Here is an 18,414-nt window from a genome sequence, read left to right on the forward strand (position 1 = left end):
CACTTTACACCTGTCTACACTGACTTTCAGACTGTCCCCACACGGATCTCCTATGTCAGTAAGTTTGCATGGGTGGCGCTTAGAAAACAAATTTGTTTTCTTGTAAATATAATATATTTGATCTGGGAGAGACAATCACACTCATGCCATTTTTACAAGTTCACTTTGAAGAGTAGAAACAAAAGGTATGGGAAATCATTGAGGAAGAGGAAGGGAAATTAATCCACAGAGGTCACCATACATCTCAGTCCAGGCATCTTATGTTAGAACATGGGGATCATCCTAGGTCCAGAGTTTCTCAAAGTTTTGGAAGCTGAGCCTTATTTAAAAAAATTAAACCGACTCCTTTGTACTCCTCCTCTGGAACTCCACCGTGTGTTGTTAAAGGTCTACACAGTTTAATGTATATATCTTCCCCACCTAGTCCTTCATTTGCTCCACTTTAGATAATGCCAGTGTGAATCTTCATAATATGACATTTCCTGTCTTTTGTAACATGCTTTATATAACAGTGAAATAAAGCAGTGCAATTGTTTAAAAAAGAGACATTTAAAGCACATTCCTTGGCATCTGAGTTAGTACTCTTTGAACTGAATCAACCCCTCAGACACCTTCACTGCTTCCTCACTCACTTCAATATTCATTACACAATTGGCCATTTTGTTTATTACAATGTCTTATGGACTTGCCCCTGCCAGCCTTATGGAATGTGTCTGTCTTTGTCCTCCTCAGTCCAGCACCATTCTCTTCTCCTTCCTTTTACATAGTAGTAACAATGGATGTTCTTCAGCTTTTTTTTGCAATTTCTCATGTGTACACTAATATCCCTCCCTCTGTTCCCATTGATTTTCCCATAATTTTTGGCTCTACTTTTCAAAGTTTACTTGTAAAAATGGCATGAGATGTATTCTCTCTCCCGGATAAAACATATTCAATTTATAAGAAAATAGATTTTTTTTCTAATGGCCATCCAGACAAACTTACTCTGAAGTCATGAAGTCAAGTAAGTTTATTTGTGGCTTGTGCATCATCATTGCACAGTAAAGATTCTGCTGGCCAAATTCTGCATTAATGACAGCTATCTAATCCCACGGTATTAAAATTCTGCCTGCAGTTATATCTTATACTACTATGCTTGCAAACTGGGCACAGGTTGTCTTGCAATGATGTTATTTAATATTGTTGTTCACAAACTGTGAGCCACAAAAGAGTGCAACTCTTTTCCATAGTTGTGCTAGCTCTGCAAGGTTCACTTATGTTACTAAAGTAAGCAGATGTAACTCAGCAAACAGAGCACAGGTCTGTTTAGAAACGACAGAATGGGAATAATGGGTGCAAATGATAAAGAACTATTTTGAAGAGCACAGGCTTCTTTGCATTTTCCTATGCTTTATGCTGAGACTATGAAACACTTAGTAGTTTGTATAACTTCTGTGTTGCTTTGTCAGAGATATATTCCACTTGCCAACAGATCCAAGAAGCATGGTACTTCCAGAGAAATGTAGTTCTGTTTGGGCAAGGTGCACTTTCTGGGAAACAATTTTATACATGCAGCAAAGAGTCCTGTGGCACCTTATAGACTAACAGACGTATTGGAGCATGAGCTTTCGTGGGTGAATACCCACTTCGACATGCATCCGACGAAGTGGGTATTCACCCACGAAAGCTCATGCTCCAATACGTCTGTTAGTCTATAAGGTGCCACAGGACTCTTTGCTGCTTTCACAGATCCAGACTAACACGGCCATCCCTCTGAATCGTATACATGGGTGTGGTGGGAGGCATAGATCTGAACGGACAAGGTATATTGTGGGACTGGGTTGCCCACTGTCTTTATCCCTGTTGAGCTCTGGGGAATGCTGCCCCATCCCTGGGAGCAGGATGCTTGGCTGAAGGTGAGGGGGTTTGTAGTGCTACCGTGAGCTAGATTGGCTGGGGCATGAAGAACAGGTGCATTGTGGGTTGTGTAGTTCAGCTGCCTGCCTAGCTCCCGCCCAGGAAGGGTCAGAGCTGCAGTGCATTGTGGGTTACGAACAGAAGTCCTTCGATGCAGTACAGCAAGTACAAGTTGCATAGAAGTCTGGTGTGTTGTGAGTGCTGTACGTCCAATTTGTTCTGGAATGTTTACGGCCCAGGAATAATCTATCCTATACTGCAGTATCTGAGTGGCTCACAACGTTTATTTAGCATTCACAGCGGGTGCAACATCATCTCCGTTTTACCAATGGGAAACTGAGGCACGGAGCGCTTGGCTGGCATGGCGTCACACAGGGACTCTCAGCAGAGCAGGGACCTGAACTCAGGGCTCCTAAGTTCCAGGCTGGTGCCCCAACTACTGGGCCTGCCTTTCTCTCTAGCACATATGCCCCCGCGACACCGGCATTTATCTCCTGTACTTCCACAGGTCTCACCTCAGCGGGCGCGACACAGGATGGCCGCAGTGCACTGTGGGGCAGGGAGTTTCTGGTCTGTGGGGGCCCGGGGCATTGTGGATCGGGCAGTCCCGGCCGGACCCCTCACAGTGGACCGTGGGGCGGGCAGTCCGGCGCGGTCCCGGCGCGCTGCACTGTGGGGCGGGCAGTCCGGCGCGGTCCCGGCGCGCTGCATTGTGGGGCGGGCAGTCCTGAACTGTGGGGCGGCCAGACTGGCGCGCTGCATTGTGGGGCGGGCAGTCCGGCGCAGGCTCGGGCGCGAGGCATTGTGGGGCGGGCAGTCCGGCGCAGTCCCGGCGCGCTGTATTGTGGGGCGGGCAGTCCGGCGCAGGCTCGGGCGCGAGGCATTGTGGGGCGGGCAGTCCGGCGCAGGCTCGTCGCGGTGCACTGTGGGGCAGGCAGTCCGGCGCGGTCCCGGCGCGCTGCATTGTGGGGCGGGCAGTCCGGCGCAGTGCATTGTGGGGCGGGCAGTCCGGCGCGGTCCCGGCGCGCTGCATTGTGGGGCGGGCAGTCCGGCGCAGGCTCGGCGCGCTGCATTGTGGGGCGGGCAGTCCGGCGCGGTCCCGGCGCGCTGCACTGTGGGGCGGGTAGTTCCGGTTCCGCGGCGGCGGGCGGCGCTGGGGCGGCGGGCGCGGCGGCCTTGTGGGAGCTGTAGTTCCTCCCGGGGCGCTCTCGGCCGCGGCCGGCCGGCGGGGCCATGCCGGGCTTCACGTGCTGCGTGCCGGGCTGCTACAACAACTCGCACCGCGACAAGGCGCTGCACTTCTACACCTTCCCCAAGGACGCCGAGCTGCGGCGCCTCTGGCTGAAGAACGTCTCGCGCGCCGGCGTCAGCGGCTGCTTCAGCACCTTCCAGCCCACCACGGGCCACCGCGTGTGCAGCGAGCACTTCCCGGGCGGCCGCAAGTCCTACCTGGTGCGCGTGCCCACCATCTTCCCGCTGCGCGGCGTCAACGAGCGCAAGGGGGCCCGCGCCCGCCGCGCCCGCCCCGCCCCGGCGCCCGCCGCGCCCGCGCTGCTGCTGGCCCTGCCCGCCGGCGCCGAGCCGCAGCCCGGCCCCGCCCCCGCCCCGCCCGGCCCCGAGGACGTGAAGCCCATCGACCTGACGGTGCAGGTGGAGCTCGGCGGGCCCGAGGCGCCGGCGCGGCTGGCGGGCGAGGAGGGCGCGGCCGAGGGCGGCTCCGCGGACCACTCGTACTCGCTGTCGTCGGGCACCACGGCCGAGGAGCTGCTGCGCAAGCTGAACGAGCAGCGGGACATCATCGCCCTGCTGCAGGTGAAGATGAAGGAGATGAAGGGCAGCATCCGCCGCCTGCGCCTGGCCGAGGCCCAGCTCCGCGAGGAGATCCGCGAGAAGGACCGGCTGCTGCACGCCGCCAGCGCCGGGGCCCGCAAGCGGCCCGGCCTCTGAGAGCCCGAGATCCCCGGCCTGTGAGGTCCTGGCAGCCCGGCCTGCTGCTCACAGCCCCGGCGCCCGCCCAGGGACCAGCCCCCGCAGCCTGGGCAGGGTCACATAGGGATAAACTCATTGACTGCCAACCTCTTAATGGGAGCCCTTACCAGGGCGCTGTCCTCTCCCTCCTGGCTGCGCCAGCCCCACCCGCCTGAGCACTGCTGGGTGCCGGAGTGGGGAGGGGACGCTGGCTGCCCACTGCATTTCCAGCCCCATGACACTGTGCTTCGAATATAGGTGGCAGCCATTGCCCGCTTGGTGCGAGGGCTCCCAGTGCTGCTGGTTCAGGAGGAGCTGTCCCTGTGTTGTGACGGCATTTGCAAAACTTTTCTAGACAGGACCCATGTTACCACTAAGTGGATGTAGGGTGATGAGCATCAGCAACTGAACAAAACTTGGTACAATGTTAACTTGGGTAGCAGTCGTGCTACTCCCTGCCAAAGCATGTTGAAATCCATGACTGGTGCAGTGTCCGCCGTAGAAGTGAAAAACAGTGTTCTGTTTGGCCTCCTTAAGCAAAGACATGAGAAAACTTTAGAAGCCCTGTCAGCGTGATGCTTCTTCAGTAAATTACTGATGCCTTTAGAGACTGCCATTTCACCTGCGAAATAATCCCTTCAAATTAAAGAGTGCTACTGTATGGTGTAGTCATTGCTCTCTTTGCATTACACATGTAGTTTTTACAGATGCCTTGAAGCTCTCGACACTGACAAGGATTATTCTGATCTGGTATAATGGCTTCATACCTTGTTCACATTCAGTGGCTACAGCTTGTCTCATTGGCTTAAACATTTGACTCCTCAAATGTAACTGACAGGCATGTTGGTCTTTAAAACCCTAGCTTTTTCACAAAGACCTGGGTTGAAATTTTGGCTTAAATCACAAGTAAAATGAGTTTAATCTCCAGTGACTCTGCAAATCCTTGTTGCTTGCTTGTAATCTACTTGGCATGACTAGTTTTGGATTAGGAGAGACCTCCAACTGGAATATCCTGGCATTGCTCCAGGATTGAGGAGCATTATAACCCATCAGCATGGGATGCTTACACTGTCTTTGGAACTAGCCAGTGTTAATCCCCCACTTTTCATGGATAATAAAACAAACCTCTCCAGAAAAATTGTGGCGGGGGGGGGAGAGGTGACACTATCACAGTTTGGACTGAGCATCTGCTTCCAGTAACTTTTAAATAATTATTAGAAAGCCAGTGAAACTGGTAACCCAGTGCTCCTGGTAGGGTCTGATACACCTGAATGGCTCCACCTTGATGCTTCTATTTAATGCTTTGCATTTGAACAGTGATACGCTTTAGGAAAGAACAATTCACCAAAAGCGTGCCCTATAATTACATCAGAAAATGCCCAGACTCTGTGTTTCAGCCAAGTTGGGGGGGGGGGAGGGGGGAGAAGGGAGTTAAATGGACTAACTACAGGTTTGAGATTTTAAGATCGTTCTCTTGTAATTAGAGTATATTACACTCCAGAGTGGATTGGGCTGCAGATTTTACTAGATTTTATACACCTTTTCTAAATGTAAAAATCATCTTTAGTTGGGAAATACTGAAATCTTTGTAACACTGGCTAACTTTTAGCTGGCCAACTGTCCAGTTCATTCTGTCCCCGTAGCTGGCATTACTAAACCTGAAGGGTGCATGGGGGATTTACAGGAGTGTAATATGCCCAGCTGCCATTCAGTATCCAGACAGCTAAGCTAGACTTCAGTAGGTGCAGTTGATACTATGATGAGTGGGTCAGTTCTCTTAACTTGCGTATTGACTCAGCTGGTTGACCAGGAAGGTGATAGACATCTATTCCTGTACTAAAAATATGTATAAATTAAAATGAAATTATTTTTCCAATCTGATACCTGGCTCAGACTGTAGCTACCTAATGTGCAGACTTCAGTGCAAGTCACAACTGCGTCAAGTTTTCATGGGGGAAGGACTGGCAAACATGTTTGCAACACTGTGTTGGATTTAACTCATGTAACATGGTCAATCAATCTCACTTTGATAGCTATACTTCCATCAAGACAATAGGCAGCACAATGTCTCTTTCTCGCATATTGTAAATGAGACTATTTGTGCCTCCTAGCTGCCTGAGAGTGTTTAGAATGTGCGTGTTGTAATAGTCATGGTACTTTTCTACCATTGTAATGCGCTTCAGGACGTTCAGCTATTTGGAGTGCTGGACTGGTTAACTGCTGGACTGTTCCATTTCTCCAGGTTACACTGAGGTGCTAACATGCCTAATTTTAATAAAGTCTATTTTGTTTTGTTATGTTTCCTATTTCAGTGCTGTGTAATGTATGAATGGTGCCTAGAGGGCCTGTCTTTACAATACCAGAGGTCTAGTTCGTATTTGCAAAGTGTCCTAGTCTAAACCAGACCGTGGCACTGTGCACTTTAATACAGACCGAGGTGATCTTCCAAACATCATGAGTATAACAACCAACTTGCTGAATCTGATCTAATCCTATGTAATGCAGTCTCACCACAATTAGTACTTCCACAGCGTGTCATAGGTGAGGTGTCTCACTGCCTTACAGACTGACTGCAGCCTCCTCGTACTGTTGTGGGAGAAGGTAGGCATTACCTCCAGAGGGGCTGTAAGGAAAGCTGGGAATGGAGTTGGTCACCTGCAGCCTCAGTCCTGTACTGGTTTTCTCAAAGTTTATCTATTGTATCTTGACACATTCTTCTCAAATAATTCTAGTGCCTGAAGGACCTTTTGTTATTGATTCCCACTGTTGCAAATATGGATATAGCCCATGTTTTCCAGTTCAAATTAGGTTTCCCCTGCATGCACATCTGCCTTCATGCCCTTTGGTTGCACTTACTCTTCTGCTGAGAGTTCAGAGACGGCTTCACTGCCACTTCCTAACGTACTCAATAGCTGCCTCTTACTCATCTGGATTCTGCGTTGGGGGCTGAGGTTGTTGATCACACAGCACTGCCTGTCAGATTGAAATTGGGAGTGGTCCTGTTTTCAGTACAGGGAGAGTACAGGAAGAGTCTTGCAAATGCCACTGCACTGAGAGAAGTTATGTTCACTTACCTGTGCACATTACCCTTTGGTCTCTTAAAGTCTGCAATTAAAACCCAATGCTCAATTTTTGTAGAGGATTTCCCCCCCCCCCCAAATTCCTAAACTAGTCCCCTAGAAGAGTGAAAGATGCAAAGCTGGCTGTTGCTTTTAGATTTTATCTTATTCCATTTACTTTCCCTATAACTTCTCCAGAATGAAGGTAAGTGGGCAAGGGTAATGCAGTAGCTCTATAAAACAGCACCTTAGGCGTGGCTCACTATATTCCTGTCTCAGTTCACTGCTAGGAGCAGTTTTCCTTTTGAAAATAAAAGAGGCAAGCGCTGCTGGCACAAGCCCAAGTGCCACTTGTACACCTACACTTATGCTAGCAGCGAGAGAGGTCCTGGAGGCTAAAATTAGGCTGCCAAAAAAGGGATTCAAGTCCTGGACCTCCATGGCAGTAGTCTGAAATGCTTCCAGTTTCTTGCACAGTTAGGCAGAACTGCAGAGTCTCACTGTGTGGATGAGACAATGGTATTGGGAGGGTGGGATTTAGGTTAATTAGGAACAGGAATCTTTTGGAAGAGGAGGAGCATATACAGAAGGATGGGTTCCACCTAAACCAGAACAGAACCAGATTGCCAGCATGTAAAACTAAAAGGGCTGTAGAGAAGTTTTTACACTAAGGGCTGGGGAAAAGCTGACCGGTGTGGAGGAGCACAGAGTTCAATCAGACATCTCTTAGGGGAGCATTTATTAAAGGGCAATTGCCCAGACCCCTCCATGAAGACAAGTGCAAGGAGATGCATATTGAAGGAACAATTCCTCAGTTTTGAGGAGTCCCAAGCATAACAGCTGCAAGCAGTCTGCTGTAAGCAAGGGAAGTGAATAGGCACCTAGGAGCCTGCATCTGTGAATTCACCCATAAGGGCCAGAAAGCAAAGGGGTAAATCACCAACCACAGCCAGGAGAAAGTATTGCTTTAATCCATCACATTTACAATGCCAGTGCACAAATGTCATCTCTTCTATGCTGATCTCGGCTTTTGATTTTGTCTAAAGCCACTTGGGAGCTTGTTCTCAAACCTTGCTTAATCCCATTTTGTCTTTAAAAACAAGTATTGCCCCGTGCAGGGATTAGCTAGAGAGGGAAGAGAGATTACAACACCTCACCTCTAACCAGCAACCTCCCAGCCACTACAGCATTGTTCCCTGCAGGATATTTCGCAGAGCTCTGCCCAAACTAGTTTTCAGTGGGTTTCTGCTGGAAATCCTTCTGTTCCAGGTTTGCACCCAGGCTTCCCACCCCCTGGCACTTTAGGAACCTCTGGTTCCTCCTTCAAGAGCACCTGCCTCAGCTCAGTGACAAGAACTCCTGATAGGGCTGGGCACTGGAACCATAGCAGAATCCATGGGACCAAGTAGGGTTGTTGTGCAGGTGCTGGAGACTCCCATGAGAGCTAATGTTATAGCAGGCACAGGACACTAGACTGTGACTGGGGGGGAGGGGGGTAGCAGGGCTGGTGTCATCCTGTGAAGGGCTGTGATTGGGCTAGTGCCTGGGTTGGCTGCATTACCTATTGTTTGTTTTCTGGAATCTCGTTCCTCTTACAGGGTTACTAGCGAGCATAGGTGCCGACTCCGTGAGTGCTCCGGGGCTGGAGCACCCACGGGGAGCAGTCAAGCTCAGCTCCCCCTGACCCCTCCTCCCCCACGAGCGTGCAGCGTTCCCGCTCCTCTGCCTACCTCCCAGCATTTCCTGCCCAGCTGCTGCCAAACAGCTCTTTGGCAGCATTAGCATGCTGGGGGGGGGGGTGAGGAGCAGGAATGTGGCATGCTCAGGGGAGGAGGTGGGGCTGGGGCAGGGATTTTGGGAAGGAGTTAGAATATTGGCAGGGAGGGGGGAAGTTGGGGCAGGGACTTTGGGGAAGGGGTTGGAATGGGCGTGGGGGCCTCATGGAAAGGGTGGAGTGGGGGTGGGGAAGAGGTGGGGACTCATGGAAGGGGTGGAGTGGGGGCAGGGCTGGGGACAGAAGGTGGGGTCGAGCACTCACACGAAAGAGGGGAAGTCGGTGCCTATGCTAGTGAGTCTTCCTCGCACTGCCGTGTGTGCTGGGGGGGCCCTCCAGCTCTGCATCCTGCTCCCCAGGCAGGTGTGGCCTGGGGCCATGCCTAGAGAGCTTTCTCCATGGCCGCAACACATGCACTGGGGCAAGTCCCCAAACCAACCTTGTTGTTGGTCTTCCCTGCCCCATGAAGTTCTCCCAACTGCCCCTGCCCAGAGCAGGGATGGTTCCCATGTTTCTGCAGGAGCTAGAGGAGTGTTGGCTGAAGGCTGAGCTGCTCCTGCACCTGCAATGAGATATATAAACAAATGGGGGCTTCTGAGGAGGTCCTTTCCTTCCACCCTTTTGGAATCAGTGTTATGGATCTGGGGTAGTGGGGCTGGAGCTGGAAGTGGCATTGTTGAACCTGTGTGACCCATTCTACCCTGGGCAGAGGAAGAATTAGACACCCACAGGCCACTCAATTGCTGCATACCATACGTAGGGAGTGATAGGATGGCTCCAGGCCTTCCCAGAGGCCGGCTAGCTGCCGCCATGTCCTGCACTGCAGGGTAACTCCATCTGTTCAGCTCTGGAGGCAGCTCTGCTGCCAACTTCTGTTTCCCTTTGGCTCCAGACTCCCTCTGCTGACCACTGCGATGTACTGGACCATCAGCCCCAGTGCATTGCTTTTGGCCAGCGAGTGCCTCCGCTCCTCTGCTGTCCCTGAGAACCTTCCTTCCAAATCCTCTACAGGGAAAATGTTGGGCCTCAGATCTGCACCAGCTGCAGTGAGCTCAGCCTTCTCTCAAGGGCTCGCTCAGCTGGCTTTTCAGAGCTCAGCCATGGAGCAAGCACAAGCCTCCTTTCCAGCAAGGCCCCAGCAAGGTCAGTTCTATGGTGGCCCTGTCTAGACAGCATCCAGGCTGTGATCACCATTGGCTTGGCTTTCCCCTGCCTCCACCTCACTTCCATCCAGGCCACGTGCACCAGACAGACTAACTCGCATTAATCCAAAGTTTCACCATTGAGGCTCTCCTGCAGGGGAGATTTCTCTGGGTTTTGCTGCATCAGACAGATGCAGGAGTTTCCACAAGGGAGATGGCCTTTACTCATGAGAATTCTGCACAATTGAGAGTTGACGAGACAGTTAAATCTACAGCAGACTGGGAAGAGTTACAAAGGGATCTCACAAAACTGGGTGACTGGGCAAGAAAATGGGAGACGAAATACAGTGTTGATAAATGCAAAATAATGCACGTTGGGAAACATAAACCCAACTATACATACAAAATGATGTGGTCTAAGTTAGCTTTTACCACTCAAGAAAAAGATCTTGGAGCCATTGTGGATAGTTCTCTGAAAACATCCAGTCAATGTGCAGCAGCAGTTCAAAAAAGCAAACAATATTTGGAATGATTAGGAAAGGGATAGATAACTAAGACAGAAAATATCATAATGCCACTATATAAACCCATGATATGCCCACACCTTTAATATTGTGTGCGGTTCTGGTCACCCCATCTCAGAAAAGATAGATTAGAATTGGAAATAGTAAGGGCAACAAAAATGATTAGGGGCATGGAACAGCTTCCACATGACCTCAGTTTGGAAGAGAGAGGGGGGATATGATAAAGGACTATACAATGACTGGTGTGGAGAAAGTGAATACAGAAGTGTTATTTACCTTTTCTCATAACACAAGAACCAGGGGTCATCCAATGAAATGAATAGGCATCAGGTTTAAAACAAACATAAGGAAGTACTTTTTCACACAATGCACAGTCAACTTGTTGCCAGGGGATGTTGTGAATCCAAAAAATATAACTGAATTCAAGAACGAATTACTGGTAGATAAGTTCCGGTAGGATAGGTCCATCAATGACTATTAGCCAAGATTTTCAGGGATGCAACACCATGCTCTGGGTGTTCCTAAAGCTCTGACTGAACTACAGGGAGTGGATCACTTGATAACTGCCCTGTTTTGTTCATTCCCTTTGAAGCAACTGGCACCAGCCACTGTTGGAATACAGGATACTGGGCTAAATGGACCAGTTGTCTAACCCAGTATGGCTGTTCTTATGTAAACTCACCAGGGTAGTCATTGTCTCGTGTGTGTGTGTTTATAAAGCACCCAACACAATGGGGCTCCCATTGGGATCCCAGATTTTGGGGAATACCTCTGCTACTACCACTGCTAATACAGAACCATGAGGCAGCAGCTGCTGCCCCTGTTAGCCCTCACATCCAAGGGCTGGAGCCCAGCCCAGCCAGCTGAAGCAACTACCAGCCCACAGATTGGACTGGAAATTGCAGGGCAACGAGACCTGCCTGTGCTGGCCTACCAACTGGCCTGGAAACCATTTGGCATAAACATGCAAACAGCAGGCATGAAACATTTTTGGAAAGTGTAGGGGACAATTTCCTGGTGCAAGAGCTGGAGAAACCAACTAGGGGCAGAGCTCTTCTTGACTTGCTGCTCACAAACAGGGAAGAATTAGTAGGGGAAGCAAAAGTGGATGGGAACCTGGGAGGCAGTGACCATGAGATGGTCGAGTCCAGGATCCTGACACAAGGAAGAAAGGAGAGCAGCAGATTACAGACCCTGAACTTCAGAAAAGCAGATTTTGACTCCGTTGGAAAACTGATGGGCAGGATCCCCTGGGAAAATAATATGAGGGGGAAAGGAGTCCAGGAGAGCTGGCTGTATTTTAAAGAATCTTTATTGAGGTTGCAGGAACAAACCATCCCGATGTGTAGAAAGAATAATAAATATGGCAGATGACCAGCTTGGCTTAACAGTGAAATCCTTGCTGATCTTAAACACAAAAAAGAAGCTTACAAGTGGATGATTGGACAAATGACCAGGGAGGAGTATAAAAATATTGCTCAGGCATGCAGGTCTGAAATCAGGAAGGCCAAATCACACTTGGAGTTGCAGCTAGCAAGAGATGTTAAGAGTAACAAGAAGGGTTTCTTCAGGTATGTTAGCAACAAGAAGAAAGTCAGGGAAAGTGTGGGCCCCTTACTGAATGAGGGAGGCAACCTAGTGACAGAGGATGTGGAAAAAGCTAATGTACTCGGTGCTTTTTTTCCCTCTGTCTTCACGAACAAGGTCAGCTCCCAGACTACTGCACTGGGCAGCACAGCATGGGGAGGAGGTGACCAGCCCTCTGTGGAGAAAGAAGTGGTTCAGGACTATTTAGAAAAGCTGGACGAACACAAGTCCATGGGGCCGGATGCGCTGCATCCAAGGGTGCTAAAGGAGTTGGCGGATGTGATTGCAGAGCCATTGGCCATTATCTTTGAAAACTCATGGCGATCGGGCAAGCTCCTGGATCACTGGAAAAAGGCTAATGTAGTGCCCGTCTTTAAAAAAGGGAAGGAGGAGGATCCGGGGAACTACAGGCCAGTCAGCCTCACCTCAGTCCCTGGAAAAATCATGGAGCAGGTTCTCAAGGAATCAATTCTGAAGCACTTAGAGGAGAGGAAAGTGATCAGGAACAGTCAGCATGGATTCACCAAGGGGAAGTCATGCCTGACTAATCTAATTGCCTTCTATGACGAGATAACTGGCTCTGTGCATGAGGGGAAAGCAGTGGCCGTGTTATTCCTTGACTTTAGCAAAGCTTTTGATACGGTCTCAGTCAGGGTTCCTTCCGCACTCTGTACTCTAGGGTACAGATGTGGGGACCCGCATGAAAGCCCCCTAAGCTTATTTCTACCAGCTTAGGTTAAAACCTGGTACGCTGCCACCACCAAGTGATTTAACAAGAAACAGGGAAAGGACCACTTGGAGTTCCTCTTCCCCCAAAATATCCCCCCAAGCCCTTACACCCCCTTTCCTGGGGAGGCTTGAGAATAATATCCTAATCAATTGGTTACAAAGTGATCAAAGACCCAAACCTCTGGGTCTTTGGACAATGGAAAAAAATCAGTCAGGTTCTTAAAAGAAGGATTTTATTAAAAAGAAAATGTAAAAATCATCTCTGTAAAATCAGGATGGAAAATAACTTTACAGGGTAATCAGATTCAAAGAGCCCAGAGGAAGCCCTCTAGCCTAAGTTTGAAAGTTACAACAAAACAGGGATAAACTTCTCTCTAGCAAAGGTAAAATTCACAAATTGAGAAAACAAAGATAAACTAATACGCCTTGCCTGGCTGTTACTTACAAGTTTGAAATATAAGAGACTTGTTCAGAAAGATTTGGAGAACATGGGTTGATGTCTGGTCCCTCTTAGTCCCAAGAGCAAACACCACCAAAACAAAGAGCACAAACAAAAACCTTTCTCCCTCCCCAAGATTTGAAAGTATCTTGTCCCCTTATTGGTCCTTTGGGTCAGGTGTCAGCCAGGTTACCTGAGCTTCTTAACCCTTTACAGGTAAAAGGATTTTGGTGCCTCTGGCCAGGAGGGATTTTATAGTAGTGTATACAGGAGGATTGTTACCCTTCCCTTTATATTCTTGCGGCAAGTTAAAGAAATATGGGCTGGATAAATGGACTATAAGCTGGCTAGATCGTCGGGCTCAACGGGTAGTGATCAATGGCTCCATGTCTAGTTGGCAGCTGGTATCAAGCCGAGTGCCCCAAGGGTCGGTCCTGGGGACGGTTTTGTTCAATATCTTCATTAATGATCTGGAGGATGGTGTGGACTGCACCCTCAGCAAGTTTGCAGATGACACTAAACTGGGAGGAGTGGTAGATACGCTGGAGGGTAGGGATAGGATATAGAGGGACCTAGACAGATTAGAGGAATTGGGCCAAAACGAATATGATGAGCTTCAACAAGGACAAATGCAGAGTCCTTCACTTAGGATGGAAGAATCCCATGCACTGCTACAGAATAGGGACCGAGTGGCTAGGCAGAAGTTCTGCAGAAAAGGACCTGGGGTTACAGTGGATGAGAAGCTGGATATGAGTTGACAGTGTGCCCTTGTTGCCAAGAAGGCTAATGGCATTTGGGGCTGTATAAGTAAGAGAATTGCCAGCAGATCAAGGGATGTGATCATTCCCCTCTATTCGACATTGGTGAGGCCTCATCTGGAGTAATGTGTCCAGTTTTGGGCCCCACACTACAAGAAGGATGTGGAAAAATTGGAGAGAGTCCAGCAGAGGGCAACAAAAATGATTAGGGGGCTGGAGCACAAGACTTATGAGGAGAGGCTGAGGGAACTGGGATTGTTTAGTCTGCAGAAGAGAAGAATGAGGGGGGATTTGATAGCTGCTTTCAACTACCCGAAAGGGGGTTCCAAAGAAGATGGATCTAGACTGTTCTCAGTGGTACCAGATGACAGAACAAGGAGCAATGGTCTCAAGTTGCAGTGGGGGAGGTTTAGGTTGGATATTAGGAAAAAATTTGTCACTAGGAGGGTGGTGAAGCACTGGAATGGGTTACCTAGGGAGGTGGTGGAATTGCCTTCCTTAGAGATTTTTAAGGTCAGGCTTGACAAAGCCGTGGCTGGGATGATTTAGTTGGGGATTGGTCCTGCTTTGAGCAGGGGGTGGGACTAGATGACCTCCTGAGGTCCCTTCCAACCCTGATATTCTATTATTCTATGTAAGTGCTCATTGCCATCTCCCTCCTACCTACCAGTGACCCTTCCCCATCTCATTCCTGCTCAATGGGCTGAACCAAACTCTTTGGTCTATCCCTGCCATTGGGAGACAATGTCTGAACAGTCTCACCAGAAGCAAAACATCCCCACAATGCAACTCTCTCCTCCCTCCACAAACCACCCAGCATCCACCCCCTCACATAATCATTACTCTTCCCTTCCCCACAAAATCTTCACACAAAACAGCTCCTGGAGCTCCGCTCCTCTCCTCTCCACAGCAGCCCGGTCTGTCTTTCCCCCTGAAAGCACTGCCCTCCGTGGAGTGGAAGGCAGCTGTGGCTTCTGACCAGTCAGTCCTAGGGAGAGAGAGCCCTAGCCCTGATATACAGTCTCTGCAGTTAGAGCTGGTAGAGAAAGGATTCTCTTGCTTGCTGTTGATAGTTGTGCTTCCTTCCTTCCCTGCAGCAGTAGGTGCAAGGCACAGAACACAGCTCAGTTGGGCAGCCAGAAAGCTGGACGTGGCAGGAGAGCTGGAGAGGGAACATTAGAATGGCCAGATCAATGGTCCATCTAGCCTAGGATTCTGTACTCCAAGAGTGGCCAATGCCAGGTGCTACAGAGGTAATGAACAGAACAGGCAATCATTAAGTGATCCATCACCTGTCATCCAGTCCCAGCATCTGGCATTCAGAGATTTAGGGACACCCAGAGCATGGGGTTGTGTCCGTGATTATCTTGGTTAACAGCCATTGATAGACTTATCCTCCGTGAACTTATCTAATTTTTTTCAACCCCGTTATAGTTTTGTCTTCACAACATCCCTTGAAAACAAGTTCCACAGGTTGACTGTGAAGAAGAAAGATTGACTCCATCTAAAAACTAGTGACTTGGCAGATCTGTGGGGAAAGCCCAGGGAGAGAGAGCACAGAGCCCCCTTTCATCCGAAGAATGGGCCTGTGGCCCAGCCAGAGGGAGAGAAACAAGAAACAACTGGCTGCCCAAGTCATTGCTCATCTAGGCTCCCAGCCCAAGGATGGCATCAGCCACCTGCAGTCACCAGCTCTAAGCTGTGAGAAGCCAAGGGATTGTCAGGGGATGCAATTATGTTTTCAGGAGGAAAGAGCCCCACTAATAAGCCAGGGAATTTACTGAGGGAAGGTCCCTGCTGCATTCAATACTGCACTGTGGCTCCATTCCTTTCCTCTCTCCCACCCCAGCAGCGCCCTAGCTTCCTCAGCTTTCAGCAGCAGTCCTGCCTCTGCCCAGCCAACTGCTTTGGGAGGCAGAACTCATGAGCCTGAAAGAAAATATAAAGTCTCATCCCAGTTGCTGCCACTGTGACCGGGAGTCAGGTAGAAGCCTCCTGAGACTACCTGTGGAGAGCTGGGAATCTTCAGGGCTTAAACCATGGTTTCATAGCCCTAATGCTGTCTGGAGGTTGGGAGAGCTCTGACCACTCCTTGCGTGAGATGATCAACTGTCCAAGATAGTGCCTGGATTATTTCTCAAAACCCTGAACCTCACAGCTCTAAATACCTGTTTCTGCATTTCCAGATCATTATAAGCCCTGCTTATAAACCCTCTCTGTTCTGTGTCATTAGTGGTTGTCCGACATTTTACTGAATTGTGCACATGCTTCCAGTGGAGTTGTGTAGGTTCATACTTCCCCTGCCCCCCTTTAGGATTCTTCTCCTTTGGGGCTTGATTATTTGCAAGAGGCCTGCCTCGCCTCTTTCAGTCTCATTGTTTCTTCACTTGCCATTCCCAGGGAGTATTTCTTTTTCAGATTTTTCAATATAACTCTTGTTTTGAAAGTTAGGCGAGCTTTATGGGGAAACCACATCTGTTCATTTTTCAGATTGATTTAATAACTTTACCCAGTTCCTTCATTTGACTCACTCATGGCCGAGAGGTCTAGAAACATCAGACTATGTTCTTGTATGGAAATTTGTATTCTCTCACCTTTTTCATGATTACCCCTTTCTGTTGAAATAGCATCACTGCACTATTATGTCTCCAGGACAGCTTCCCACTGCAGGAGGGGAGAAAAGGGGTCAGTAGGCCACTGCAGCGTTTGCTAAGTTTAACAAAAACAACAAGGAGTCTGGTGGCACCTTAAAGACTAACAGATTTTAAATCTGTTAGTCTTTAAGGTGCCACCAGACTCCTTGTTGTTTTTGTAGATACAGACTAACACGGCTACCCCCTGATACTTGCTAAGTTTAAAATTAGCAAGTCCTTAAGAATACTCTGGAGCAATAAAACAAGTCTTCTCCTTTCCACACTTTTTGAGGATCCCTTTGATTTTAACATTCTTCATCTGCACCGTTTCCCACTTTTCTAACCTCTTGCTTCACTCACAACTGCAAATGGACCATTGTCTCCACTTTCTCATGACTCCCACATCAGAAGTCCTTCTCATCAAAATCAGCTACCTCTTCTTTTTCTTAATAGCCAGGCATTTAGTTAGAAAGTCAGTTCCCATTGCTTTGAATTCTTGAAAAAGTCCCTTTGTTTAAGACTGGTTGGCATATCCTTTTCTTTTTCTGCCTTTCTAAGATTAGGCACCATTAGGTCTTCCCCTCCTGGCTGGGGTGAATTTTCTTGGCAAAATAGCTATCCAGTCTTTGCCTCCATTTAGGGGTGGCCATTAGGTAACTAATGGACTAGTTTCTTTGGGGTGCATCGCTTTTAGGAGGCACAGAATACCTATGTCACCAGCCCCCCTGTGGTAGCTGATGTCACTTCCCCCTGGAAAAACAACAAGGAGTCTGGTGGCACCTTAAAGACTAACAGATTTATTTGGGCATAAGCTTTCGTGGGTAAAAACCTCACTTCTTCGGATGCATAGAGTGAAAGTTACAGATGCAGGCATTATATACTGACACATGGAGAGCAGGGAGTTACTTCGCAAGTGGAGAACCAGTGTTGACAGGGCCAATTCAATCAGGGTAGATGGAGTCCACTCCCAATAATAGATGAGGAGGTGTCAATTCCAGGAGAGGCAAAGCTGCTTCTGTCATGAGCCAGCCACTCCCAGTCCCTATTCAAGCCCAGATTAATGGTGTTGAATTGGCAAATGAAGTTTAGTTCTGCTGTTCCCCCTGGAAGAAGATGGGGTTTAAGGGGAGAGCTGAAGGACCCATTCGAGGCTGCGTGGTCCAAAGGAAAGGCAGCGCGAGGGAAGGGGTGAAGCCAGGAATAGAGACACAAGCGCGCGGGCGGGCAGGGAGACCTCGCTGAGGAGGGGGCGTTTACACGGGTTTCGAAGCAGAGGCTGAGCTTGGTGCCGGTGCCGGGGGTCAGGGGCGTGCACACGCCCCGGGTGCTGAGGGACGGGGATCGGAGCTGCGGTGCGGAGAACAGCCCCGGGACGAGACGCTAACCCCGCGCTGTCCCCAGGCGGCTGCCAGGGCAGGGCCCCGCCACCCGCCACACGCCACCCGCGGGAAAACCGCCGCTGCCGGGCTACGCCAAGTCCCGCCAAGAGCCGAGGGCGGAGCTTTGAGGGAAAGGAAACCAACAGCGCCGCGCTCCGCCGCTATCCCACAATGCTCTGCGGCTAAAGGGCGCCGACCGCAGAATGCTGTTTCGTTGCCTTTCATTCAAGCTGGGAGTCAGTGGGCGGCAGCGGCGCGTGGCACGCCGGGCATGGTAGTCCGCGCGCTCCCCGCCGGCGCTGTTTATTGGCTGTGGCAGGACTCGCTTTCCCGGCGTGCCGCGGGGTGGTGGGCGTGTCCGGGAGGGGCGGGGAGCGCGGGGGAAGGCGGCTCAGTGGGTTCAGGCCGCGCTCGGTGCCGCCGCCATCGTGGGAGCCGCGCGGTGAGTAGGCGGGCTGGGCAGGGGGTGCGGAGCCGGCCCGGGCAGCATCGCGATGCGGCGAGGGGGCTGCTGCGCGGGCCTTGG

At 50.0% G+C, this 18,414-nt stretch overlaps 3 protein-coding genes across 6 annotated transcripts in view; 2 read left to right on the top strand and 1 right to left on the bottom strand.

The window, feature by feature from the left end:
- The window catches only part of CENPT (centromere protein T), a 39,144-nt gene extending 36,215 nt beyond the window's left edge, over positions 1–2,929 (bottom strand). For both annotated transcript variants that reach the window (XM_005310109.4, XM_065567522.1), the window contains exon 1: positions 2,412–2,929. In XM_005310109.4, coding sequence (XP_005310166.3) covers positions 2,412–2,929 — 518 coding nt within the window. The remainder of the gene's footprint in view (positions 1–2,411) is intronic.
- Positions 2,930–3,129: 200 nt separating this feature from the next.
- On the top strand, positions 3,130–6,170 carry THAP11 (THAP domain containing 11). The gene has a single exon (XM_024111318.2). It carries the CDS (start codon positions 3,130–3,132, stop codon positions 3,841–3,843), a length of 714 nt encoding a protein of 237 aa, XP_023967086.2. The 3' UTR covers positions 3,844–6,170.
- Positions 6,171–18,144: 11,974 nt separating this feature from the next.
- The window catches only part of NUTF2 (nuclear transport factor 2), a 59,897-nt gene continuing 59,627 nt past the window's right edge, over positions 18,145–18,414 (top strand). For 2 of the 3 annotated variants that reach the window (XM_065567539.1, XM_005310106.5), the window contains exon 1: positions 18,203–18,330. Coding sequence is in view for 1 of the 3 variants with exons in the window: in XM_042860257.2 (XP_042716191.1) it covers positions 18,160–18,330 (171 nt within the window). In the remaining 2 variants the exon portion in view is untranslated. Of the gene's footprint in view, positions 18,331–18,414 lie in introns of all 3 variants that reach the window. The other variant, XM_042860257.2, reaches the window with a different exon arrangement.

This window comes from Chrysemys picta, chromosome 14 (assembly GCF_011386835.1).
Source record: "Chrysemys picta bellii isolate R12L10 chromosome 14, ASM1138683v2, whole genome shotgun sequence".
NCBI classification, from domain to species: Eukaryota; Metazoa; Chordata; order Testudines; family Emydidae; genus Chrysemys; species Chrysemys picta.